The 27026-nt window shown below is 36.2% G+C and overlaps 1 protein-coding gene across 23 annotated transcripts; it reads left to right on the top strand.

Moving 5' to 3' along the window:
* The first annotated feature begins 2287 nt into the window (after positions 1-2287).
* LOC112773035 (protein LATERAL ORGAN BOUNDARIES-like) lies at positions 2288-9345 on the top strand. 23 transcript variants are annotated; one of them, XM_072226364.1, is made up of 9 exons: positions 2321-2910; positions 3973-4047; positions 4129-4227; positions 4324-4377; positions 4529-4617; positions 5026-5153; positions 6314-6509; positions 7690-7801; positions 7996-9345. In XM_072226364.1, the coding sequence occupies exon 9, from the start codon at positions 8019-8021 to the stop codon at positions 8841-8843; it is 825 nt and encodes a 274-aa protein (XP_072082465.1). In that variant the 5' UTR covers positions 2321-2910; positions 3973-4047; positions 4129-4227; positions 4324-4377; positions 4529-4617; positions 5026-5153; positions 6314-6509; positions 7690-7801; positions 7996-8018; the 3' UTR covers positions 8844-9345. The 23 variants fall into 23 exon arrangements, with proteins under 23 accessions (XP_072082455.1, XP_072082449.1, XP_072082460.1 ...); XM_072226362.1 differs by having other exon boundaries at positions 6311-6509; positions 7690-7818; XM_072226356.1 differs by having other exon boundaries at positions 4525-4617; positions 5031-5153; positions 7690-7818.
* The last annotated feature ends 17681 nt before the right edge of the window (positions 9346-27026 follow it).

Below are 27026 nucleotides of genomic sequence, written 5' to 3'. Positions count from 1 at the left end.
GCTCCCATGTTAAATTGGATAGGACTCAATTAAAGAATCGTTCTCGATGAAAAATATTTTGACACATGGATTACAATTTTGGATGGAATGACTATTTTGTTTTGAGCCTTTTACTGTTAATTAATTTTCAAGGTTTTTGTATGGGTTTGTGATTCTGATGTCATCCCTTTCATGCGATGATTTTTTTGGGTATAAGAAGAAACTAAGTTTCTTTCTTTAAACATGTATCCTTTTCCTATCCAATGCAATGTCATTCTATTTCTTTATTATCATCAACATACCATTTCTTTATTACTTTGATATTATATAGGTATCTAATATGATAGAATCTGAAATAAATGCAATTTCTTATTATTTTGTGTACGTGTGAACATTTGTTTATTCTGGTTGTTTTGAATTGAACATAAGTTTATGTATTAGTTAGATTTACATATATCATATACTCTTGTTATTTGTGAAATACGTTAAATACTTCAATTTTATGTAATGTATTTGTTTAATAAATTGTTGTTTATTATTTTAATTTAGATTTATTGTGATAATTGTACTTCTACTTTTTTTACTTGTGATATAACAATAGGTGGTGATATGGATTCCGAAAAAGTTAGTGATGTTGAAGGAAAAAATGAGTGTGATACCTACTTTAAATGGACCATGGAAATGGATGGCTTAATGCTTGAAGTTCTTAAGGAGCAAAAGAATAAGGGTCAAAAGGAAGATAGAACTTTTTCGGTGAATCTTATAGAAAGGTGGTGGAGGAAATTAATGAGAAATTTTCTGTGAGCATTAATAAGAGTAAAGTTCTAAATCGTTTGAAGACTCTCAAGGAACAAATGGTTTTAGCAAAATAAATTAATTAAAAGAGTGGGGTAGGATGAAATGATACAACCAAAACATTTGAAGCTATACCTGATGTGTGAAAATCTTTATGCTCGATTTGTATATTTTCTTTTTTATATATATATTTGTCTATTTTAATATTAATATTATTTATTTTATTTGATATTTTGATATGAATTATTTTATTAATTTTTGTATAGGCAAATCCTAAGTTTAAAGCTATTAGAGGAAAAAATCTTTATCACTTGAAAATTCTTAAAGAGATTTATGATAAAGATATAGCAAATGGAATACGGGTTGAGACCGGTAAACAAAAAGTGAGAAGATGGGAAAAGGAAGATACACACGTTAATATTGATGACATTGATGAAATGCAAGCAAACAATGAGGTGCATTTGGAGAATTTTAATCCCTTTGATTATGAAAGTATGCCAGCAAGCCCAACCTCACAAGCTCCATCATCATCTATTCCATCGGTGTCTAATACCTCATCTGCTAAAGGTAAAAAAAGAAAAGTGACAATAATAGACGAGTATTCTCAAGACATGAAAGACATGACTATGGCAATGAAAGATATTGCAAATGCTATCATAAGTTCGCATCCTGAAGTTTGGAAGACATCTGATATGAGGGAAGCTTTAACTAAATTAGGTTTGCAGGGTCGCTCATTTTGTGAAGCTCTTGAATGGTTTGTTACTCATCATACTCTTCTTGGAGTATTTTTTGGCTTAGCGAAAGAGTTTCGTCTTGAATGGTTGAGGGAAAAAATGGATTTTGAGTTTTAGAAATTTGTGGCAATGTTTTTAGATTTAAACTAATGTTCCTTTTTTATGTTATACTTAGTATGATGAAATCTCTACTATTTAGACTTTTATGTTATGTTTAGCGTGATGGAAATTCAAAACTTCTATGAGGGTCATGTGAGGTTGATTTATTGATATGGATTATGAGTATTTTGTTTTAAATTAAACTTTGTTATGTTTATGGCTTATGGGGTTATCTCATTTTTAATTTTACTGTTTTGATCGTATCAAATGACTGTCATAATCACACACAAATAAAATTATAGAAAAAAAAAATAAAAAAATTATGAGATGTTGATTTTTTTTTTAAAAAATAATTTAAATTTCTCATTTTTTAAAAAATTCTACCTATCATAATTTTATGGGTGAGATGGATCTAATTAGTGAAGTTGTATTAGACCAATTTTACTTATAAGTAATTTATATAATTATATTATCTAATTTAATTGATAAATAAAATTATACTTAATATTTATTGAGAGATAAAAATATCTTAGAAAAATAATATAATTCATTAATAAATTATTCTAAACAATAAAATTTAATTTTATCTTGTTAAATGAGTTGGTTATTTCAAACTATGGAATTGAATTCCATTTCTTTAGAATTTCATTTATTGATAAAATTGAATTCTAATTCCAATTATTTAAAGGTGTCCTAACATAGGTTGTCTCTTTGTTCTTTCGCCTAACTGAGTAAACAGCGGGGAGCAAGGTGAGAGCAAAAACCAACAACATTGCTTACGAGGCAACAGAGCACAACCTGCGTCATCATCATTCGGATACACATACTCTAACAAAAAGAGAGTGCACTGACCAAAAACGACATCCTTTTGCAGTCTCATTCTACTCTCCAACCCCATCTGCACTTTGCTTCCTTTCCAACCCAATCCACACTTTATCTTATTCCCTTCCCCCCTTTTCCCCAATAATCAGCATCCCATTTCCCACATCCCAAAACCAGTAACCATCCTTCCACCTCCAACCCCAAAACGACGCCGTATTAATTATTGGGCCCCCCCTCCCTTTCTCTCTCTAATGTAACACCGTTTTGCCTAAGGTTCTGTTGCGTCGTGTTGATCTAAACGACGATGGATCGGGCGGCGGTTACCGTCGGACCCGGCATGGACATGCCGATCATGCACGACAGCGACCGTTACGATCTGGTCCGTGACATCGGGTCCGGAAACTTCGGCATCGCAAGATTGATGCAGGATAATTAGACCAAGGAGCTCGTTGCTGTTAAGTACATCGAACGCGGCGACAAGGTTCGTTATAGTTTTTAATTAACCTCTTTATTATCATCTTTTTGCCTTTTTCTCCCTAGATATTTTCACTTTTATTTCTACTTATTTTGGAAAATTTCTTTTCCTTTTCAACGTTTTCGGTAACGAAAGGGGGAAGAAAAAGGAAGACTTTATCACATGATTTTTTCGGTGCCGGATGAGTTCGTCTTTTAGTTGCTGACGTATGATGTATATGAATATGTATATTTGTATATATACTATTATGCTGTGTTTATGGTTTCTATTTTTGTTTAAGTGCTTTGGTTAGTTGGTGTGTGATTTTATTTTCTGTTTTTGGTTTTCTTACAAATTTTGAGCTATGGAAATTAAAGTTTCGTACGTTTTATCCTCCGGTTTTTCTTTATTTTCTCGTTTTCAATTTTAACGAGCTTATTAAATTATTCATGGGTTTTGCAAGGTGACCAAGGAAATGGGAGAAAAAATAGTGGGTGGTCTAACTAATCCATGTTTTGTTATTCACGGCTTTCGGATTTTATGGATTTATCTATATATTTAATTTTATAGTGCAAAACGCGGTTTAAAAGATCTCAATCCTTGTATGAGATGATGCTCAATTGTGGACATGTTTGATCGGTAGGTGTGGATGTGCGCAAAGCGCAATAAGCTAAGATTAAAAATTTGTGGCTTGTTATTTTGATGATGGAAAATGGTGTCACAGTTTGTTTGAGTTAATAAGCAGCAGCACTGATCGATTTTTCTGCGTTTACCAGTTATATTTGGCTGCTCTGATAATGGAAGGGGTTTTAGGGTAGGGTCAGGTGGAAGTTGGTCCATGTTGGATTGGTTTATTTTGCATCAAACGCCAGACTTCAAACCTTGAACTGAGTAACAGGGACTGGTTTAGATGATTTATGGTTCAATTCATTTATGGGTTTACATATTGTCACTTTCTCGAGTATTCATGAACTTTGAGATGGACCATTGTGATTCAATAGTTCCCAGATTTTTTTAATCACCATTTTCTTTGGGATCTATTACTTAGTGCTGGACTCATCTCCCCTATCTTTTTATTGTGTGGCGCAGATTGATGAAAATGTCAAGAGAGAAGTCATTAATCACAGGTCTTTGAGACACCCTAACATTGTTAGGTTTAAGGAGGTTGGTGTACTTTACACATTGACATTGTATCTGTATTGAAGTGGGTGAACGATACTTGACCTTATATGTAATTTCACTCAGGTTATTCTAACACCTACGCATCTGGCCATTATGGAATATGCATCTGGAGGAGAACTGTTTGAGCGAATCTGCAATGCTGGGCGTTTCTCTGAGGATGAGGTTCTTACACTATTTATTTAATGTTTCTACACTGGCCAGTTTTTCAATCATATTTGTTCCATATCTAACTTGCCAACCCATTTTCATATGCTGCAGGCTCGTTTCTTCTTTCAACAACTCATATCTGGGGTCAGCTACTGCCATGCAATGGTAACTCCTCTTTTTCCACTGGCTGATTTAAATTGTATTCTATCTACACCAGTTCTGGACTGTAGTTTAGGACTTTAGGTTAAGTATTAGTCTTCCCAACATCAAATCTGATCTATCAGTCTCTTGTTAAATTATTTATTCTTGAAGCAAGTTTGTCACCGGGACCTGAAGTTGGAGAACACTTTGCTGGATGGAAGCCCAGCACCACGTTTGAAGATATGTGATTTTGGCTACTCCAAGGTCAGGGTTTCTATGTTTTCCTGGTGTAATTGGTTAGGCAATCTTTTGTTTACCTTTAAATGATGCTCTGTCACAAATTTTAATGCGTATTTCTGCTACCATTTTGTATAGAGTCCTGAACTAGTATGCTTCTGACTTATGTTTTCTTCTCTTTTAAAAGGAAAATTATAGAGTTACTTTGCTTTTTATATTTAGATCACCATATGGAATTGGATACCTTGTTAGCTATCTAATGTAATTTAAGTAATTTGGGATATTGGGATGAAGTAATACTGCATGAAATTTCTAGGTGAATTTTGGTAGTCTGAATTCTTTGATGAACTATTGTTTCATCATGCATTCACATGTACTATAGTTGACTTGTCTAATGTAAGGCTATATCTACAACTTTTCTACAACTTTGATTAGAAAAGGTCAAAAGGATACTTCATCAGCTATCTAGCAGTGGAAGTGGTGATAATCTGCTTGGGAATTAGAGAGGGTCAAATTTGAATTTCGGATGAAAACTGGAAAAATTGGTCCCTGAATCTGTTCTGGTGTGTGAATTTGCTTCTGTAGCTATCTCTGTTTTGCACATAGGTGCATCAAGAAAATTTCTAATAAAGACAATCTTTGGAAGTACATGGCTTAGACATAACTCGCATTAAGATAGAATTATATGGAGTGTAAGTACAACATGGTACCTGTCTTCTAAGAAAGCATTATTGTCTTTTCATCAAATTAGATAGCAATATTTAATTTAATTTCCCGATTGAACCTGAAACTTAAACTGAAAACCATAATGATTAGCATGATCCACTTCATTGGATTTGCAACTATAAGAAGACATATAGAAACATGAACATGTTCCATAATCTGTCTGTATCTTCTTTGGCTGTCAAAGTAAGTGTGTGTGTGTGTGTGAGTGTGTCCCTTTGCGTGCTTTGATTTTCCTTTACCTAATTTACCCCTTCCTACATGGCAGTTATTTTACATATAAAATAGATTTCATGAACTCATTAAAATCAGTTACTGCTGTCTTATTCAAAATCAGACAGAGATATACATGAGAAATAATGTTTGTCAATTCATAAATGTTGAGAGAAATATGAGTGAAAGGTACCAAATTTACCTAAAAGGGGTTATGGAACTAACAAAAATGGAAATAACGGCGTTGAAAATATTATTCATGAAAAAAAGTATTTATACCTAAACGCTTATTTTTTTTCCAAATATATTAAAAAATTGTGTAATTTTAATTTGTTAATATAACATTATCTTTTAAAGATAATTTTAGATTTTTATAGAAGTAGATAACTAATTTGCACAATATGATTTTTTATGAGTAATTTTAATTTTCTATAAAAATAACATTGTCAACAATATCTTTTTAATATAGACAATGGGACCGATAGAAAAGTCCATTTTAATAATCAATATATATATATAGTGAATATATATCGTTTTAGCATGTTTGAAAAGTTTTAGAATAAAAAAAATTATTTCGTTAAAAATTTTATTTTTATTTAAAATTTAATTCTATAATATAAAATAATTATAATATATTACTTTTAAATGAGTGAATTTTTTTTACAAATCTATTACTCTAAAAAACAATTTTTATTGAATATTTATTTATAAATAAAAAGGGAGAGAAGAAAGGCTAAACGAATGCTGAATCCTAAATCCCCATTTACCCATCTTCTTCCGTCAGTAGCGACTCATCTCTCTTCTCTGAGAACCCTAGAAGCCACCACCACCAACAGAGCAGCCCACTGCCACTGCGTCCCGCAGCCACAGCAGCGACCCGCAACCACCGAAGCCACAGCAGCCTCCCGCAACCACCGCAGCCCCCACCGCGTCCTTGTCATCGCCGAGCTCGCCTCCTCTGTCGTCGCCGTTGCTCGCCGCCGGTAAGTAATACTCTGTTATTCCTCCTCGCCGCCTTCTGATTTTCTGTTCATGATTCTCTGATTTATTTGTTTGCTGGATTCATGATTTTGATTTATTTGTTATTTGTTCATGATTTATTTGTTATTTGTTCATGATTTATTTGTTTGCTGAATTCATGATTTTGAGGTTATTTGTTCATGATTTATTTGTTTTTCTGAAGTTATTTGTTCATGATTTATTTGTTTTGCTGGACTTCATGATTTTGGTTGCTGAATTCATGATTTTCTTAGGTTATTTTGGATTCATGATTTTTTATTATCTGAGGTTATTTATTCGTTCATGATTTTCCGAGGTTATTTTTTATTTTTGATTTTCTGAGGTAATTGGTTGTTGAGGTTATTGTTATTTATTCATGATTTTAGTTATACTTTTGATGTTTTTTTGGTGACTTGTAAACTTTGTTTGAAGTTGTTTGTGAACCTCTAACATTAAGTTATGGATAATTTATTATGTAAAATTTTAATTTTTATTAAGTTAGAATAGTGAATTTATATATTTGAAATTATTTTTAAGTTTTTTAATAATTTTATTTAATATTTAATTAAACTGGTTGAATTTCGGTTAAATTCCGATCGAACCAATAAACCATTGAATCAATAATCTCACCGGTTTATTGACTGGTCTGGTTCTCGCAACCTTGGAAAATATATATCGTTTTAGCATGTTTGAAAAGTTTTTTAGAATAAAAAAAATTATTTCGTTAAAAATTTTATTTTTATTTAAAATTCAATTCTATAATATAAAATAATTATATATATTAATAGATGTGAATTTAATTTTTTATTCGAAATTACTTTTAAATGAGTGAATTTTTTTTACAAATCTATTACTCTAACAAACAATTTTTATTGAATATTTATTTATAAATAAAAATATTTTTTATATTTCAAACATTAAATATAATTATTATTAAAATTGATTTAAAAATTTTTTTTGGTGACTAAATTGATTTGAAAATGAAATTACGTTTGATTTTTATTTACAAATAAAACAAATATAAAAATTAAAATTCTGAAATGAATATTTATTCCAAACCTTAAAAAGAGATCATTCTTGAATCTTGAGTGAATTCTTAAGAAAAAGACTAGGGTATACAGGGGATTGAATTCTTATTGTTGCAATTCCAACCACCCTCTCCAGGTAATGCTTTGAGTGACTCTCTGTGTTCGCTGCCGCACCCGCCAACCTTCCTACGGCCTCGCCTCCACCTTGCCGTCGTCGCCTCCTCCTTGCCTTCTCCGACCACCTCGAGGTGCTAAGCTTTTAATGGTAAAAAACTATAATTTTACAGTTTTAACCTGTTGATGTTCTCAACAAACTCGTATAGTTATGAAATTTGATCGATAATTTTGTTCATCAATTTAGGTCATTTGAATTTCAAATCATATTCTTTATTTCAAGAAACAAAACAATAATAGTAACAGAATCGAATTCAATTGTATGCAGAGAAGAATAAAAAAGAAAGAGGAATGTCATCGACGACTACACCATGCGCTGCATGTAAGTTCCTTCGTCGGAAGTGCACACCGGAGTGCATTTTTGCACCGTACTTCCCAGCGAACAACCCACAGCGCTTCGAATGTGTCCACCGTGTCTTCGGCGCCAGCAACGTCGGCAAGATCCTCAACGAGCTACCTCCATCCCAGCGCGAGGAAGCGGTGGAGTCCCTTGCGTTCGAGGCGGAAGCACGCCAATGCGACCCGGTCTATGGCTGCACCCTCCAAGTCTGCATCCTACAGAAGAAACTCCGCCAGAGACGTGCCCTCCTCGCTAATGCCAAGAGAGAACTTAGCGCCTACATCAACCCACAAGCCATTCAAGGTCCATTCAACCCTCAGGAAAAGCCTCTGTCTTCACCTGCCGACCATTTAGGTCCTCCCTGCAGTCCGAATGTTGTACAGTATTCACCCATTTTAGGCCCATCCTACGGTCTAGATGTTGTACAGTCTTCAGCCCATTTGGGCCTATCTGACTGCCCAGATGATGCACCGTTTTTTATGCCAGCTATACAGCATAATGGGTCATTGGGTGGTGGTGGTGCTGCTGACCCGAAGCTGGACCCAGGGCAGCAAGAGTTGTTGGAGGCCCAGCAACTTGCTGCTGCTGCGGCAATCCGAGAACAGCAGCAAGCTATAATGATGAGGAATTATGTCCAGCAACAGCAACAGGAGTATCTAAGACACAATGCTGCTGCTGGGATTGAACCTGTTGCGGCTGCGGCGGCCCTACGGCGATGTCAGTGGATGTGGAGTGTTTGGCCACATGGGTGCATCTTCAGGTGGTCAAGGAGGTGAGATGGCAGCTTGTATGGGTTTGGAGACATTTGACAATGGTAGAAGTTATCATCGACAGTTGCAACAACAAGCACAGCATGGAGTAGGTTTAAATTACGTTGGTCTTGCAACTCAACATCACTACCCTCTTGGGGGCCAGTTGCTGTTCCCATCACAGCAGCAAGAACTACCGTTGACCCAACAACAACAACAACTAGAACTACAAGTATTACAACAACAGCAGCAACTACAAGTATTACAACAGCAGCAGCAACTACAACAACAACAACTTTTAGAGAGTGAAGACAGTAAGAGTGTCGGTCCTTCTTGATGATTGTCTCATTTTTGCAACTATATATATGGTTTTTCTTCCTTTTTTCCTTGTCATCAAAGAATATTTCGGTTAAGTATGTGTTTTTTTTTTTATTTTTTGGTTATTGTTAGTATGTATTTTCGGGTTGATTATAGAATTATTGTATTGATAATCATAATGTTGGTAGTTGTGGATTTAGATTATTATAAACAGCGGAAAGAGCGTGAAGTTGAGGAAGCTGCCTACTGGTTAACCACATTTTGGTTAACCAATTTAATAAAACAATTTTAATACGTTATTCATATTTTTTAAAATTGGTTAACCAAATTAAAAAGACCGGTTTTTAACCGGTTAACCAAAACCAAATTAAAAGAAAACCTAATTTCAAAACCTAATTTCAAAAATCACTTCGTCTCTTCGAACTCACTCTTCGCCGATTCTCCTCTGTATGCCGCCGGCTGCCGTCAACAATTCTTCTCTTTTGCTTCTCGCCGGAGCTCGCCGGTGGTTCGTTGGACCTATGCCTCTTCGAGTCTTCACTTTGATTTGCGACTCTGTCCCTCTGCCTCGACCTCCCATTCTTGCCGCCGGAGTATCTCTTTTTCGGTTCTCTTCTTCTTTCGTCGGTGGCTCGCCGGAACTCATCAATTGAGGTCAGCCTCCTCCTTGCCCTTGGTTCTGAGTTCTGAGTTTTCTCCTGGGTTTTTTCCATTTTTTGGATTTGTTCTGTTTTTTTCCTTCATTAGTATGCTTCTAACTTAATCATTTCAATGGATTGAAAATGTGCAGATTTTAAAAGTCTCTCATTATTGAACTCTTCATTTCAACGGATCCTGCTGTAAGTTTCTTCTTCACTGTGGTTCATTTTTTGATTGGTTAGGACTTAATTTATTTATATGATTTGAATGGAGAATTGTTGTTCTAATTATCTGTTCTTCACAGTGGTTCACTTTCTAATGTATACATATAATCTATGGTATCTGAACTACATTGTCAATGTCGTGGATCATACACCTAGTGCATTCAATATGTTGAGCTTTGATTGGTTTACCAAAAGAAATAATATGGATTTTTGTTCATCTCCTTTGATTTTGGTCCTGCATTCTTGTTTTACATTGTTCAATTTAATCTATTTGTATTAGTACGTTACACCTCAAGTAAACTAATCACTACATGTATAATGCTAACCACTACATGTATAATGCTAACCAGTAACCACTAATTTTTGCAAAGAGGGTTATGGTACTTTTTGCTTTTTCTTTTTTGCTGTAATGTGGGAATCTTGTTGTTTCTTGGAGGAATGGGTTGGAGGTGGTAGCCACTTCTTCTTTTGGGTTTAATAATTTTCACTTTTCACAGACAAAAAAGTTTCAAGAATTGATTTTGATTTAAACCAACTAATAAATAAAATTGTGTTAATAGAGAGAAAGAGATGGATAGAGAAGAGGGTGGATTGTGGGAAAGCCTTAGACTTGAGAAATTCAAAGGTTAATTTAATGGACTAGGTCTTGGATTCTGTTTGTTTGTTACTATATTTTAACGAATTTTGTTTTGGTAGAAAGAATAAATGCTTTGTAAAAATAGGCCTATCTCTAATGAATCATAGCCGAGTATATGTGCTTCATTTGGTTTTGTCTGCTGCTTTTAAATGAATGCTGGACAGAGCAGACCCTTGTACTCCCACTTAGAAATTGTTGGTTATATAGTTTCATGCATAGACACATCGGATTTAGTTGGAAGCAGGCTACTTTTATGCTTTAGAGTGATGATATTACTATGTACCTGGAATTTTTATTAGATACGGCCATTTTAATTCACTTTCACAAGTTCCTTTTTCTGCCGAGCATTCCTTCGATTGCCAAAAACAATCATCTATTGCTTTAATAATGCCTGGGGTGCTATTAAAGATTAAACTGCATTTATCTGAATTAATAGCTGTGTTTTAGTTGTAAATTCTATAATGTTAACAATCGTTTCTTGGTGGGGCATAATTGTGTTTAATGCATAGTATCATCAAGAAAACAGTGCAAAGTATATGTATATATTATTCTTGAAACAAAAAGATTTTGTTTTTTTCCATATCATCAATCATCGATTCGTTTTAATTTGGTGGGTTTTGAGGCTTTAAATTCTTTAGTGGCTGCATTATAAAATTGGGGTTGGGACTGAGATTAGCAAGTGCATCAGATTTTGGAAAGAGAAAAAGCAAGGGTGACTTGAATTCAAAGATATGAATCTGAGGAATGATATTTTGGAAGATTTAAAAAAAATGGAAAAAATTTGTGCATTGATGATTCTCTCATTGGCGGCCCCTAGGTGTTACTCTGTATAGTGGTAATGTTAGTTTGATGGGGTTTCTTTTTTTTGATGTTTTAAAGTTTCACTCCTTTTTACTATGTAGTTTCTTTTTTTTTTTTTTTAAATATTTTCTCTAACATGCTCAATGTACAATAGTGTTAGGAACCTTTGAAGGATTAACAATGACAAAGCTTTGATATTCTTTGTTTCTCTCAGTTTTGATGTCAAGTTTGTTCTTTGTAGCTTGTGGTTTGAAGTGTTTGATTTGATGTTATGAATGCTGTGATAATCAGTAATCCAGTTGTAGCTTCAAATTGATGTTTGATAACGTTATGCTTACTCCAAAGCAACCACCTTTTGTTTTGGTTTTGTCACAATCTATAGAGAGGGATATCTTCCCGTAAATAGGAATAGTTCAATCTTAAAAGTGTTATTTATGTGTCAAGGTTGTTGGTAAATTTGCACTTTGAATTGAGCTTGTTTGTACTTGTTAAGATTACTATAAGTATATAGTTATCTATTTCTAGATGGTGATCTTTTGATGGAAAGTTATCTGTCACATATATTGAATATTGATTGATTATGTTCAATTAAAACTCTATTGAATGTTTCAGATGTGTAGTTTAGGAATAGGAGTTTAATAACAAAAAATATAAACAAAAAAATATAAAAAGGAAATGGAAGAGGGTCTTTAATGTATATGTTATCCATTAGGCATTAGCACATATATTGTATATATTGTGAACATCATCATTTTGTACACCCCTGGAATCGGTTTCAAAGTATATGTATATATTGTTTGAACTTGGCTTTGTGCTTGATAACTTTGCTTTGTTGAAGTATTTAATAATTAGATTTTATGGCTTCTTATTCAGAATGAGGTAGTCAATCATGATGTTCCCATGTCAGAGTCTGCAGAGCATTCGGTTTCTACATTACCTCCTCTCCCAACCACATCATCTGAGCACAAAAATCGATCAACAGTTTGGGACCACTTCAAGAGAACCTCTGATGATGAAAATAAGGCTTAATGTCAACACTGTTTGAAAGTGATCAAGTGCGGGAATGGAACAAGAAGATATTAGACATGCTTTTTCATATATGATTAGATTTGCTTATGTTTATGTTTATGTTTATGCTTATGTTTATGTTGGTTTGTTTGAGGCACAACTTACTAGTGCTGCATACCAACTTCTTGGTATGGGCTGATTTGGGATTCATACCAAAAATATTTGGTGATAGATCAAAGAAATTCAATACTCCTTGGATGGGGATATTGGTGTCAACAATTATAGCAGTTGCAATGTCAGTTTTTAGTTTTAATGAGATTATATCAACAGTGAATTTCTTGTATAGTTTGGGGATGTTGTTGGAATTTGCATTGTTTTTTTGGCTTAGGAGAAAATTTTCATCATTGAAGAGGCCTTTTGAAATGCCATTGGGAATGAAGGGTTTGATCGTAACGTGCCTTATACCTTCTTTGTTTTTGGTATATGTGATAAGTGTTGCCATCAAAAATTTAGAAAAGTAATTATTATTTATAATGGAAGGGATTTTATTATTTACACAGGTTATTTGTATTATTTAGGAAAAAAATTAATCTAGATTAAAAAAATTAATTTAAAAAAATAAAAATTTGAGTTTACATAAGTTTTGTTGCTACTAAGAGTTCTCTTTTAACCCTTATCCCTCACTATGGCTCGTTAAAAACCCCTTCAGAAAAATCCTTCGTGAAAAAAAAAAAATCATGAAGTCGAAAAAAAGAGTATACTAGGGAGCAAGGTGCGCTTTCTAACTGTAGTATCTTTTTAGGTTACATGCGTGCCATGACCTTAGGAGCTTATTTTCCCTTAAGTCGGATGATGACATATCATCATTGGTGTGAGGCTTCTCAGCTACCTTGTACAATTCTTGAGGAATCACCTCATGTACTTCCATCTCACTTCCAATCATGATGCAATGAATCCTGATGGCTCTGTCAATGGTCACTTCTGACTAATTGCTAGTGGGGATGATGGAACGTTGGATGAATTCCAACCATCCTCTAGATATGGGCTTAAGGTCAAGCCTTCTTAGTTGAATGGGCTTGCCTTGGGAATCCCTTTTCCACTGTGCTCCTTCCACACAGATATCTGAGAGCACTTGATCTAATCTCTGATCAAAGTTGACTCTCTTAGTGTAAGAATGAGGATCTCCTTGCATTAGAGGCAAGTTGAACGCCAACCTCACACTTTCCGGGCTGAAATCTAAGATTCTTCCTCGGACCATGGTGATCCAATTCCTTGGATTTGGGTTCACACTAGTGTCATGATTTTTAGTAACCCATGCATTAGCGTAGAACTCTTGCACCATTAGAATCCCAACATCCTGAATGGGATTGGTTAGGTCTTCCCAACCTCTTCTCTGGATTTCTCTTCGGATTTCTGGATACTCATTCTTCTTGAGCATGAAAGGGACCTCAGGGATCACTTTCTTCTCTGCCACTACTTCATAGAAGTGGTCTTGATGGGCTTTGGTGATGAATCTCTCCATTTTCCAAGATTCAGAGGGGGTGGCTACTGCTGTCCCTTTCCTCTTTCTAGAGGAGTCTCCAACCTTGGGTGCCATGAATGGTAATGGTAAAAAAAATCTATACTTTTTCAACACCAAAATTAAAATTTGCTCGTCCTCGAGAAAAAAGAAAGAAAAGAGAAGAATGGAGTAGAAGAAGAAGAAAATAGAAGGAGATGGAGGGAGAGAGAGGGTTCGGCCATGGGGTGTTTTGTGGTATATGAGAGGTGTGTGTATGAAGGGTTATAAAGTGGGGTATTTATAGGAGTGGGGAATGGTAGGGTTCGGCCATATGGTGGGTTTTGGGTGGAAAATTTGATTTTAAAGTGGGTGGGGGTAGGTGGGAGTTATGATGGTGTGGAAAGTGAAATGGATGTGATTGGGCTAGAGTTTTATAGGAAAGTGTGTATGGGAAAGTGTGAAAGTAAATAGGGATAGGTGAAGATGCTGTGGGACCCACTGGTTCTGAGAGGCTAGGGAATCCAGATTCCCTGCTTCTCTGCATTGGTGTTTGAATGCCCAGGGGCTGCTCCCTGGCTGGCGTTCAACTTTAACACTCCATTTAGAGTGTTCTGTTTTCACTGCTGTGAAAGTCTGTCTCTGTTCTGATTGTTGTATATGATCATGACTCTGAAAGAAAATCAAAATGAAAGAAAATAAAAATAATTAATTAAGGTTGGGTTGCCTCTCAACAAGCGCTCCTTTAACGTCACTAGCTTGACAGTTAGCTCCTTACGGAGGTGAATATGGGCTTAGATTTTTGCCCCTTATAGTGAATTTTCTTCCTGTCTTCTCGTGAATGAGCTCCACATACTCTAGAGACAGGATACGACTCACTGTATGTGGTAAGGCTGGCTTCTCAGTGAAGACAACTCTCATGCCAGGTAAGAGGCCTTCAGTCGAAACTTTCTTATCCCTCCATCCTTTAGGTACTTTCTTCTGAGTACCTTTGTGCTTAAAGCTTGTTGAGGGCTGCCCAACACCAAACTTAGAATTGATGTTTGGGGCTTTGTAAAGTTCTGCACAGAAAGAGAGGATTGGAACACTAAGTGTTGCACAATTATCTCTCTTTTAGATGGAGAATTGGGATGAGACATCTTGAACAAGATGTGATCCTCCCCTAGTTGTAGAGACATTTCTCCCTTAGTCACATCAATGATAGCATTGGCAGTGGCTAGGAAAGGTCTTCCAAGGATGACAGAGTCATCCTCATCCTCTCCTATGTCCAAGACTATAAAGTTTGCAGGGATGTAGTTGTTTTCAACTTTCACCAAGACATCCTCTACTAAGCTATATGGCTTCTTCATTGTCTTGTCTTCCATCTCTAGTGATATGTTTGCAGCTTGTACCTCAAGAATTTTCAACTTCTCCATTACAGAGAGTGACATGAGGTTTATACTTGACCCTAGGTCACACAGAACCTTATCAAAGGTCATAGTGCCTATAGTGCAAGGAATCAGAAAGTGTCCAGCATATGGAAGCTTCTGAGGTAGCCTCTGCTGAACCAAAGCATGGAGTTCTTTGGAAAGCCGTGGAGGTTCTTCCTCCAATGGCCTTGTACCAAATAACTTGGCATTCAGCTTCATAAGAGCTCCTAGGTACTGAGCAACTTGCTCTTCCCTAGTGTCTTCATCCTCATCCGAGGATGAGTAGTCATTAGAACTCATGCACGGCAGAAGTGCATTCAAAGGAACCTCTATGGTCTTTATGGTTTCCCTTGGTTCTGGAATAGAGGGTTCTTGAGTGGGACCTAAGCACTCAGAGGGTATGCTTTCACTGGCATTCAACGCCAGCTTTGATAGCTCTTTGGGCGTTGAACGCCCTTGCTGTCCACCCTTATTGGCGTTAAACGCCAGTCCCTTTAGTATTCTGGGCGTTGAATGCCCAGCAGGGATATCCTTGCTGGTGTTCAATGTCAGCTTCCCTGGGTGTGTCGGCGTTGAACGCCCAGTGAGGGGTTCCTCACTAGCGTTCAACGCCAGGCTTGCTGCCAGATTTGGCGTTGAACGCCCAGTGATATGTCCTTCACTGGCGTTCAACGCCACCCCAATCTTCTCAGATTCGGCCTCTACCTCCATGGTTATGGCCTTGCAGTCTTCTCTAGGATTCACCTCAGTGTTACTAGGAAGAGTTTTAGGAGGAGTCTCAGGGATCCGCTTGCTCGGTTGACTAACTTGCACTTCCAAGTTTCTAATGGAGGACCTTGTTTCATTAATGAAACTATGAGTGGTCTTAGAGAGGCTGGAAACCAGAGTTACTAAGTCAGAAAAGCTCTGCTTAGAGGTTTCCATATTCCCTTGAGAAGATGGGAACGGTGGTTTGTTATTGAACCTATTCTGGTTCCTACCACCTTAGTTGTTGTTGAAACCTTGCTGAGATTTCTGTTGATCTTTCCATGAAAGATTACGGTTGTTTCTCCATGAAGGATTGTAGGTGTTTCCATAGGGTTCTCCCATGTAATTCACCTCCTCCATGGTAGGTTGTTCAGGATCATAAGCTTCTAGGTCAGAAGAAGCTTCTTGAGTACTGCCAGCTGCAGTTTGCATTCCAGTCAAATGCTGGGAGATCATATTGACCTGTTGGGTCAAGATCCTGTTCTGAGCCAATATGGCATTCAGAGTATCAACTTCATGAACTCCTTTCTTCTGGGAGATCCCGTGGTTTACAGGATTCCTTTCAGAAGTGATACATGAACTGGTTATTTACAACCATTTCAATGAGTTCTCTTACTTCTGCAGGTGTTTTCTTCAAGTGGAGTGAGCCACCTGCAGAGCTATCCAATGAGATTTTGGACATCTCAGACAGACCATCATAGAACACGCCTATGATAGACCATTCTGAGAGCATGTCAGGAGGACATCTCCTAATCAATTACTTGTATCTTTCCTAAGCTTCATAGAGGGATTCATCTTCACTTTGTCTGAATGTTTGAACTTCCACTCTAATCTTGCTCATCCTTTGAGGAAGAAAGAATTTAGCCAGAAAAGTATTAACTAGCTTTTTCCAAGAGTCAAAACTCTCTCTAGGTTGGGAATCTAACCATATCTTAGCTCTGATTCTTACAGCAAAGGGAAAGAGCATAAGCTTGTAGACTTCATGATCTACTCCATTATTCTTTACAGTATCACAGATCTGTAAGAATTCAGCTAAGAACTGATGTGGATCTTCCAATGAAAGTCTATGGAATTTGTAGTTCTGCTGCAGAAGAGAGACTAACTAAGGCTTAAACTAAAAATTGTTAGCTCCAATGGCAGGTACAGAGATGCTTCTGCTATAAAAGTCAGAGGTAGGTATGGTGAAGTCACCAAGAACCTTCTTGGGCTCCTCTTGAGGTTCGGCCATGTCTCCTGTTTCTTGTTCAAAACTTTCTGAAAAGTCTCTTCTGGAGTGTTGTGCTTTAGCTAGTTGTAAACGCCTCCTCAGAGTCTTCTCAAGTTTAGGATCAGGAGTTAAGAGGGGTTCTTTATCCTTGTTCCTGGTCATAAACAAGAAAGGAAAAGAAAGAAAAGAAGAAAGCTTTTTGTACCACTTGGATCAAAGAGCTTCCAGTGAGATGTGAAGAAAGAAGAGGAAGATAGAAAAGTGAAGATAGAAGATGAGAGAGGGAGAGAATTCGAATAATAGAAGTGAATAGAAGAAGAAATATAAATAGAAAAGATAAATAAGAATTAAGATATTTTTGTTTTTATTTTATTTATTTATTATTTTTGAAAATTATGGTTATTAATTTAAAAAGAATTGAAAATTAGTTAGTGATTTTCGAAAATAGAAGATAGTTTTCGAAAATTGAGAGAAAGAGAAGAGTTAGTTAGGAAGTTTTGAAAAAGAAGAGAGAGAAGCTAAGATATTAATTAAGAAAAGATTTTAAAATAAAATAAGATAAGAGATAAGATAAGAAAAGATTTGAAATTGAATTTTGAATTTAGAAAAAGATAAGATAAGAAAGTAAACAAATTTAAAAAAGATTTGATTTTAAAATTTGATATTAGAAAAGATAAGATAAGAAATAAAAAATTTTGAAAAAGATTTAATTTTAAAATTTGAAGTTAGATAAGATAAGAAACAAAAAAGATTTGAAAAAAAAGATTTGAAGAAGATTTTAAAAAGATATGATTTTAAAGTTTGAAATTTGAAATTTGAAATTTGAGTTTTTAAATTTTGAAATTTGAAAAAGACAAGATAAGATTTTTGAAAAAGATAAGATTTTTTATTTTGAAAAGATTTGATTTTTGAAAATTTGAAAACTAAGATAAGATAAAATAAAAATTTTGAATTGAAATCTGAATTTTCATTTAAAAATTTTGAAATTAATAATTAAATAAAGATAGAAAAGATATTTTTTTATTTTTTTTGAATTTAATGATGAAAGAGAAAAATAAGTAAAAGATACAAGACTTAAAATTTTTAGATCTAGCACCCCTAATTTTTGAAAATTTTGGAGGGAAATACAAAGGGACACCAAACTTAAAAATTTTAAGATCAAAACACAAAAAAGACTCAAGAACACTTTGAAGATTAACAAGAATACAAAGAACAAAACTCAAAGACTCAAAGAACACAAGAACATAAAAAAGAACACCAAACTTAAAACTTTTAGAAAACCACAAAGAAATTTTCGAAAATTCAATGAAAATAAACAAGAAGACACCAAACTTAAAGAATTGAAACAAGACTCAAACAAAAAGACACTAAATTTAAAAATTTTTAGAAAAAAGACTCAAGATTTTTGAAAATTAACTCAACAAGAACACAAACAAAGAAACTATTTTTGAAAAATTTTTGAAAGAAGAACTTATAGGGGACGAAATTTTTGACCAAGAACAAAATAAAAAGACTCAAACAAAAAATAAAGATTGAACAAAGAAAAGACAAATATTTCTTGAAAAAGATTTTAAAATTTTCGAAAATAAGAAGAAAACAAAAATAAAAGACTCAAACAAAGAAAAGAAAAATATTTTTGAAAAGGTTTAAAATTTTTTTTTTGAAAATTGAAGAAGAAGAAAATAAAAATAAAAGACTCAACAAAAATAAAATTTACCTGATCTAGGGAGCAAGACAATCCGTCAGTTTGTCCAAACTCGAACAATCCCCGGCAATGGCGCCAAAAACTTGGTAGCACGAATTCTCACACCTTTGTACTATTGTACAAGCAAGTGCACTGGGTCGTCCAAGTAATACCTGAGTGAGTCAGGGTCGATCCCACGAGGACTGTTGGTTTGAAGCAAGGTATGGCTATTTTGCAGGTCTTAGTTAGGCGAATCAAGAGTTATTGGATTACGGAGTTTAGGATTATTATAATAGGGTGATAATAATTTAAGGATATAGTTGAGGATTGGAGTTGCTTTGTCTTTCTGAATTAACTCTGGTAATTACTGTCTTCTTTGCTTGTAAGTGATCTCTTCAATGGTAGGTTGTAAGTGATTGGCGCCTTCATTGAGAGGTCGTCAATACTCCTCCGGATCTGAACCCCAGGGTTAGTGTGGATCCATCTCTGCTTGAGGGTGAAGCGCGTACAATCCATTCTCCTTAATGATCCTACTCAAAACGCCACAGACAAGGTCGGATCTTTCGGATCAGAGAAAGCTGCATCATTGGGTTCTAGCCTCTACCACAGAGACCCTAATCTCCCCGTAAATCGGCTGAACCGGTGTCTCGAGAAGTCGTGGATTAGCCGTCTGAGAGATGTATGATTCATGCTGGTGGTGTGTGCTTTCCACTGAAGTATTCACACGAACCCAAGTAGATGCGGGTGTTTGTCAGGCACGTTCATCTTAATGTGATTAACAGAGCTGATTGTCACTGATCATCCTATCCACCACGTTGAAGTATGAATATACATCTTAGAATTAATCAAACACGGATCGAAGAAGAAACAGTAATACTTTTATTAATTCATAGGACTCAGCAAGGCTCCTCCCCTCAACCTAGGAGGTTTAGAAACTCATACTGAAAATAAAATACAATTCTAAACATGTATGATGTGCGTCCTCCCAATGGAGAATGTAAAATACACTTTAAATACTAAACAGATGACTAGTAAGGGTAAAACAGTCTATTTAGTGTTAGAATCCACTTCTAGGGCCCACTTGGTGAGTGTTTGGACTGAGATTTGATGAGATCCACGTGCTATGAGGTCTTTTGGGCGTGAAACGCCAGCTAGGGGATCCTCTTTGGGCGTTTGGACGCTAGACTCTGCTCTTTGGGCGCTGGACGCTTGGAAGGGGGTAGGTAGCTGGCGTTGGACGCCAGTTTTGGGCCTTCTAATCCGAAGCAAAGTATGGACTATTATATATTGCTGGAAAGCTTTAGAAGTCAGCTTTTCATATCCGTTGAGAACGCTCCATTTGGATTTCTGTAGCTCCCGAAATACGCTTCCGAATGCAAGGAGGTCAGATCCGAACAACATCTGCAGTGCTTTCTCTGTCTCTGAATCAGACTTTTACTCCAGCTCCTCAATTTCAGCCATAAATTACCTTAAATTGTCCAAGAACACAAAAACTAATAGTAGAATCAAAAAATGTGATTTTAACACTAAAACCTATAAAAACTTAATAAAAAACTAAGCAAAACATACTAAAAACTATATGAAAATGATGCCAAAAAGCATATAAAATATCCGCTCATCAGTTATTAATCAATGTTTACTTTATTTTGAAATTTTGCATTGATCTATTTCATGATTAAGTTTTTCGTTCTTCATTCGGATTAGTAAATCGAAAGATAAGCTAATCTCTTTTGAATTCATTTATTATAATTGGAAAATTTGATCTTTGAATTAAAGTTTGAAAACTCTTTCACATGAATTTTTGAATTCAACTAGGGATAGTGGTTCAATTAGTGTGTGACACATACATAATTTTCAATCACTCTAATTTTGAATAAGTGACATATAATTCGGATTAGAACAACTTTTGAAAATTGTGTTTTCTTTTAAGATTTAATAGGACAAGACAAGCTTAAATACGTGACATATAATTTAACCTACGGATTACTTTTAAATCTTATTTGAATCAAAAATAATTTTTTGTACTTAATCTCTTGATTGATTAAAGTGACGCCTAATTGATGCCTAAGAAACTGAGGATCCAAGGAATTGAAATCAGTTACTAAAGGTTTTGTCGAGAATGATCTTTGCAAACTTCAAGATAAATAAACAAGATTGGTTATCTTAAGAGCATAAAACATCTCCAAAGTCCTTGACTCTCATTATCATTGTCTTCCCTCATCATTCAAGACTCATTGTCTGTGGCATCCTAGCATTCAACATTCAAGATTCTCAAGGCTCTCAGCAAGATACCCTCTTGCTCTCTCTAATCATCAATCATAATCAAGTTTTATTAATCTAGTTAGGCTTAATCAAATATTTGGTTGTTCAATTCTTTAATCCTCATAGAAACGATATGTACTCACCGTGGTATTACTTGTGCGATCCGGTGTACTTGCCAGTATTCGTGAGCTTTGATTTTCGCTCATCATTGGACACTGATGAGCGGATAATTTATATATTTTTTGGCATTATTTTTACATAGTTTTTAGTATGATTTAGTTAGTTTTTAGTATATTTATATTACTTTTCCCGAGTTTAGACGACGCAAACTGGCGTTCAACGCCAGCTCCCTGCCCTATTCAAGAGTTAAATGCCAGAAACAGGTTGCAAAGCAGAGTTAAAAGCCAGAAACAGGTTACAAACTGGCGTTCAACTCCAAGGAAGACCTCTACACGTGAAAGCTTCAATGCTCAGCCCAAGCACACACCAAGTGGGCCCCGGAAGTAGATTTCTGCATCATTTACTTATTTCTATAACCCTAGTAACTAGTTTAGTATAAATAGGACTTTTTACTATTGTGTTAGACATCTCTGGACGTTTAGTTCTTAGATCATGGAGGCTGGCCATTCGGCCATGCCTGGACCATATACTTATGTATTCTCAACGGTAGAGTTTCTACACACCATAAATTAAGGTGTGGAGCTCTGCTGTTCCTCATGAATTAATGCAAAGTACTATTATTTTTCTATTCAACTCAAGCCTATTTCTTCTCTAAGATATTCATTCGCACACAAGAACATGATGAATGTGATGATTATGTGACGCTCATCATCATTCTCACCTATGAACGCGTGCCTGACAACCACTTCCGTTCTACATGCAAACAAGCTTGAATGTGTATCTCTTAGCCTCCTGATCGTGAGATCAGAGTCTTCGTGGTATAGGCTAGAATCATTGGCGGCCATTCTTGAGATCCGGAAAGTCTAAACCTTGTCTGTGGTATTCTGAGTAGGATCTGGGAAGGGATGGCTATGACGAGCTTCAAACTCGCGAGTGCTGGGCGTAGTGACAGACGCAAAAGGATTACTGAATCCTATTCCAGTATGATCGAGAACCGACAGATGATTAGCCGTGCGGTGACAGCGCATCTTGGACCATTTTCACTGAGAGGACGGGAAGTAGTCATTGACAACGGTGATGCCCTACATAAAGCTTGCCATGGAAAGGAGTATGAAGGATTGGATGAAAGCAGTAGGAAAGCGGAGATTCAGAAGGAACTAAGCATCTCTATACGCTTATCTGAAATTCTCACCAATGAATTACATAAGTATCTCTATCCTATTCTATATTTTAATTATATTTTAATTATCAATTCACCATAACCATTTGAATCCGCCTGACTGAGATTTGCAAGGTGACCATAGCTTGCTTCAAGCCGACAATCTCCGTGGGATCGACCCTTACTCACGTAAGGTTTATTACTTGGACGACCCAGTGCACTTGCTGATTAGTTGTGCGAAGTTGTGACAAAGAGTTAAGATTATGAACGTGCGTATAAAGTTTTTGACGCCGTTACCAAGGAATGAACGATCACAATTTTGCATACCAGACACTTTGTAGTAACCCTTTCCTAAGACTTCAGTGATCCTGTAAGGTCCTTTTCAGTTTGCAACTAACTTTTTCTTTGGCTGACTTATGTGTTCCGATGTCATTTCAGATTAATATGAGGTCGTTTGTGGCGAAGCTTCTTTTGATGACTTTCTTGTTGTACCTTAAGGCCATTCTTTGCTTTAAGGCTTCTTTCTTTATCCGAGCTTGTTCTGGGAATTCTAAAAGGAGGTCAAGTTCTTCCTTTTGAGGTCAAATGTTTCCTACATCGTCATAGAGTCTAACCTTTGGCGGTTCTTCATTAACTTCTATAGGTATCATGACCTCTATGCCGAAGCAAGTCGGAAAGGAGATTCTCCCATTGTTGAGTGAAGGGTTGTCTATTATGGCCATAAGACTTGAGAAAGTTTGTCTGCCCATGCTCCTTTTGCATCTTGCAGTCAGCGCTTTAACCCAGCCAACACGACTTTATTCACAGCTTCTGCTTGTCTGTTAACTTGGGGATTTTTACTGACGTGAACTAGTGCTTAATCTTAAGGCTTGCCACCAAGCTTCTGAAGGCTGAGTCGGTGGACTAATTTCCATTATCCGTGGTGATGGAGTGTGGAACTCCAAATCGGGTGACAATGTTCTTGTAAACGAATTTTTGATTTCTTTGAGCTGTGATGGTTGCCAAAGGTTCTGCCTCAATCCACTTAGTGAAATAATCAATACCCACTATCAAGTACTTTACTTGTCTGGGAGCCTGTGAAAATGGCTTAAGTAGGTCTAAGCCCCACTTTGTAAATGGCCAAGGTGAAGTGACACTAATGAGCTATTCTGGGGGTGCCATGTGGAAGTTAGCATATTTTGGCGAGGCGGACATTTTTTAACGAAGTTGGCTGCCTCCTTTTGTAAGGTCGGCCAGAAGAAGTCAGCTCGGATCACTTTTTTAACCAGTGACCGTGCTCCTAGGCATAGTTATTAGAATTGAACCGGTAATTGATCCGGTCATACGACGGTCGACGGGGTCATTGGTCACTGGTTCAACCGGTGAGTTACTGATTTACCCGGTTGACTCGATCATAATTAAATAAAAATATAAAACTCTAAAAATAAAATTAAAAATAAAAATTAAATGCATATTTTCAAAAATATATTAATAATAATCAAATTATCAATTCTTAGATATAATTTATGGTGCAAAAAGAGATAATAAATTAGTTATCAGTACAAAATACTTTCTCAATTTAAATGAACAAGTGAGAAAACAAAAGATAACACAATCAATATCAATATATCATTATATTTATATATCATGTGTTGTTATTTGTTTGTTATACATATCAATCTATGCTTAAAAGGATTAAAAAATAAAAATTCATTCATGGTTTATTATATATTTATTTTTTGTCACCTATATAATTAAGAAACAAAGTAGCGCAGTGGCAAGGGAAGTGCGTTGCATACACGCTGCTCTTGGTTAGAATCTCATTGTCAATGTTTTTGGAGTTGTAATGGACGGGAGCTCCTACGATGGTTCGCGGCGGGAAGGTGTATCGTGGATCCACGCCGGTCAACTGCAGTCTGAAGCCTGAACCGGCCGATTTTGGACGGATTTGAACACCATTGACCAGTTGGATTGCAAGTCTCCAATTGACTAACCGAACCGGTCAGACCATCGGTTCACTATTTTTTCAGTCGAACCAGCCAGTCCGATCTGGTTCTGATAACTATGCTCCTAGGTGATTTTTGCATATGCCATTGTGGTCTTCCTCCAGAACTTCATTAGTCTTAGAGGTCGGGATACATTTTAATAGAGATGTAGATATTCCTTTTCCATAGAGGACGTTATGAACCATTGTGTAATTTTGTGCTTTCCTTATGAGCCTCCTTGCTTCTCTTTCTTCTTTAGGTATGATATCGAACTTGACATATTCAATGATGGAAATTATCCACCCTAAAATTAGTTTGGATATGGCCATTATGCCCGACTTGTCAACTTCTTTGGTTACTAATAGTGTGTAGAGAATTTCTTGGATCAAGCTTCTATTGTTGCCTCCTGGTTTGGTGTTGGCCAACTTGGAAAAGGCATCAGCTCGGATATTTTCTTCCCGAGCTATATGTCGAATTTTTGCTTCATAAAATTAAGCTAATTGTTCTCGTATTTTTTGTAAGTACTTCTTCATGTTGGGATCTTTGGCTTGATAAATCCCATTAACTTGAGAGGTTATTACTTGAGAATCATTAAATACAATCAACTTTACTGCCTGACTTCTTTGGCTAGCCTCAAGCCAGCAAGTAAGGCTTCGTACCGGCTTCATTGTTGGAGGCTGGAAACTTGAATTTATGAAAGTTCTATCCGAGTTCCCTCTTCGTTCTCCAGAGTAACTCCTACTTCCAGCTTTGTTGGATGATCCGTCTACATATAAGATCTAGGCTTCAGGGCTTCTCTTGGCTTCAGTGTATTCGACCACAAAGTTGGTTAAATACTAAGATTTAATTTCTTTCTAGCTTTCATACCTTAAGTCGAACTCGGATAGCTCTATTGTCCATTGTAGCATCTAGCCTGCAGTATCCGTCTTTTGTAAGATGTGCTTCATAGGTTGATTAGTGCAGCCCTTTATAGTATAAGCTTAAAAATAAGGTCATAGCCTTCTAGAAGTGATAACAAGGGCATATGCAAACTTTTTCTATCTTTTGATAGTTTAGTTTTACCCCCTGTAGAGCCTCACTAACAAAATAGATTGGTTGTTGTCCATTCTCATCTTCCTGGACTGAAGCTGAGGCTATGGCTCTGTTTGCAACTACTAGGTACAACAGGAGCTCTTTCCCTGGAATAGGTCAGGTGAGGATTGGTGGTTAACTTGAAAAATTTTTGAAGTCTTGAAAGGCTTGTTCACATTCCTGAGCCCATTCAAGTCAGCTCCCTTTCTTAAGTATTGAGTATAGGGGTAAAGACTTCAGAGTTGATCCTGCCGAGAATCTAGATAAGGCTACCAACCTTCCATTTAATTATTGGACCTCTTTGAGACAGGTCAGGCTTTTCACCTTCATTATTGCCTTACATTTGTTTGGGTTGGCTTCAATATCCCTTTGGGTGAGCATAGATCCTAAGAACTTTCCAGTTTTTACTGCAAAGGTACATTTTGAGCGATTTAGTCTCATCTCGTGCTTTCTGATTGTGTTAAATACTTCAGTTAAGTCGGACAGGAGCTTGACGTCTTTTTTGGTCTTAACAAGCATGTCGTCTACATACACTTCCATTAATTTTTCAAGGTGAGGTGAGAATAACTTATTCATTAATCATTGATATGTGGCTCCATCATTCTTCAATCCAAAAGGCATTACTACATGCCAAAAGTTAGCTTTTGGAGTGATGAAAGTGGTATTCTCTTGGTCCAGCTTGTACATTGGGATTTGGTTATAACTCGAGTATGCATCTATAAAGGACATGTACATATATCCTGAAGCTGAATCTACCAAGGCATCAATGCTGGAAAGAGGATATGGATCTTTGGGACAAGCTTCATCGAGGTCGGTATAATCAACATGCATTCTCCATTTTTCATTCTGTTTCTTTACCAAGATGGTGCATGAATCTGACTACGCACGTTTCGCACAAATAGACCGGCAAGTATACCGGGTCGTCCAAGTAATACCTTAGGTGAGTGAGGGTCGATCCCACGGAAATTGTTGGTTTGAGCAAGCAGTGGTTATCTTGCAGATCTTAGTCAGGTAGATAGAAAATTATAGTTTGTCACGGAAAACGCATAAAATAGAATAAATAAATTAAATGTTACTAGATAGGTGGAAAATCAATGGTATGAGAACGGTTGAGGCTTCGGAGATGCTTTGTCTTTCCGGATTAACTTTTCTTACTGTCTACTTCAATAACCTTCTGATTCATTCAATGGTAGCTGTAAATGATTAACTCATATCCTCTCATCAAGTTAACTTGCTCCACTGCAGCAATCCACCATGTTGTAAGTGACTCATGTCCTCTCATCAAGCCACATCTAGGTTTCTCACTGTAGTAGAAGATGAAGCTCTAAGTAATCCACTCCCCTTCATAACCCTACTCAAGGTGCCACAGCCAAGGCAAATCTTCCAGATCAAGAAACGCTGCTTCTCAGACTCTAACCTTAGCGCCACAGAGACCTCACTTATCCACGGTCAACGGAATTTT

Source organism: Arachis hypogaea, chromosome 18 (assembly GCF_003086295.3).
Source record: "Arachis hypogaea cultivar Tifrunner chromosome 18, arahy.Tifrunner.gnm2.J5K5, whole genome shotgun sequence".
Taxonomy (NCBI): domain Eukaryota; kingdom Viridiplantae; phylum Streptophyta; class Magnoliopsida; order Fabales; family Fabaceae; genus Arachis; species Arachis hypogaea.
This window is presented reverse-complemented; position numbering and strand designations above follow the sequence as displayed.

Bases quoted from the DNA above. Each gene is read 5' to 3' on its own strand.
- LOC112773035 (XM_072226354.1), top strand. From the start codon at position 8,019: ATGTCATCGACGACTACACCATGCGCTGCATGTAAGTTCCTTCGTCGG.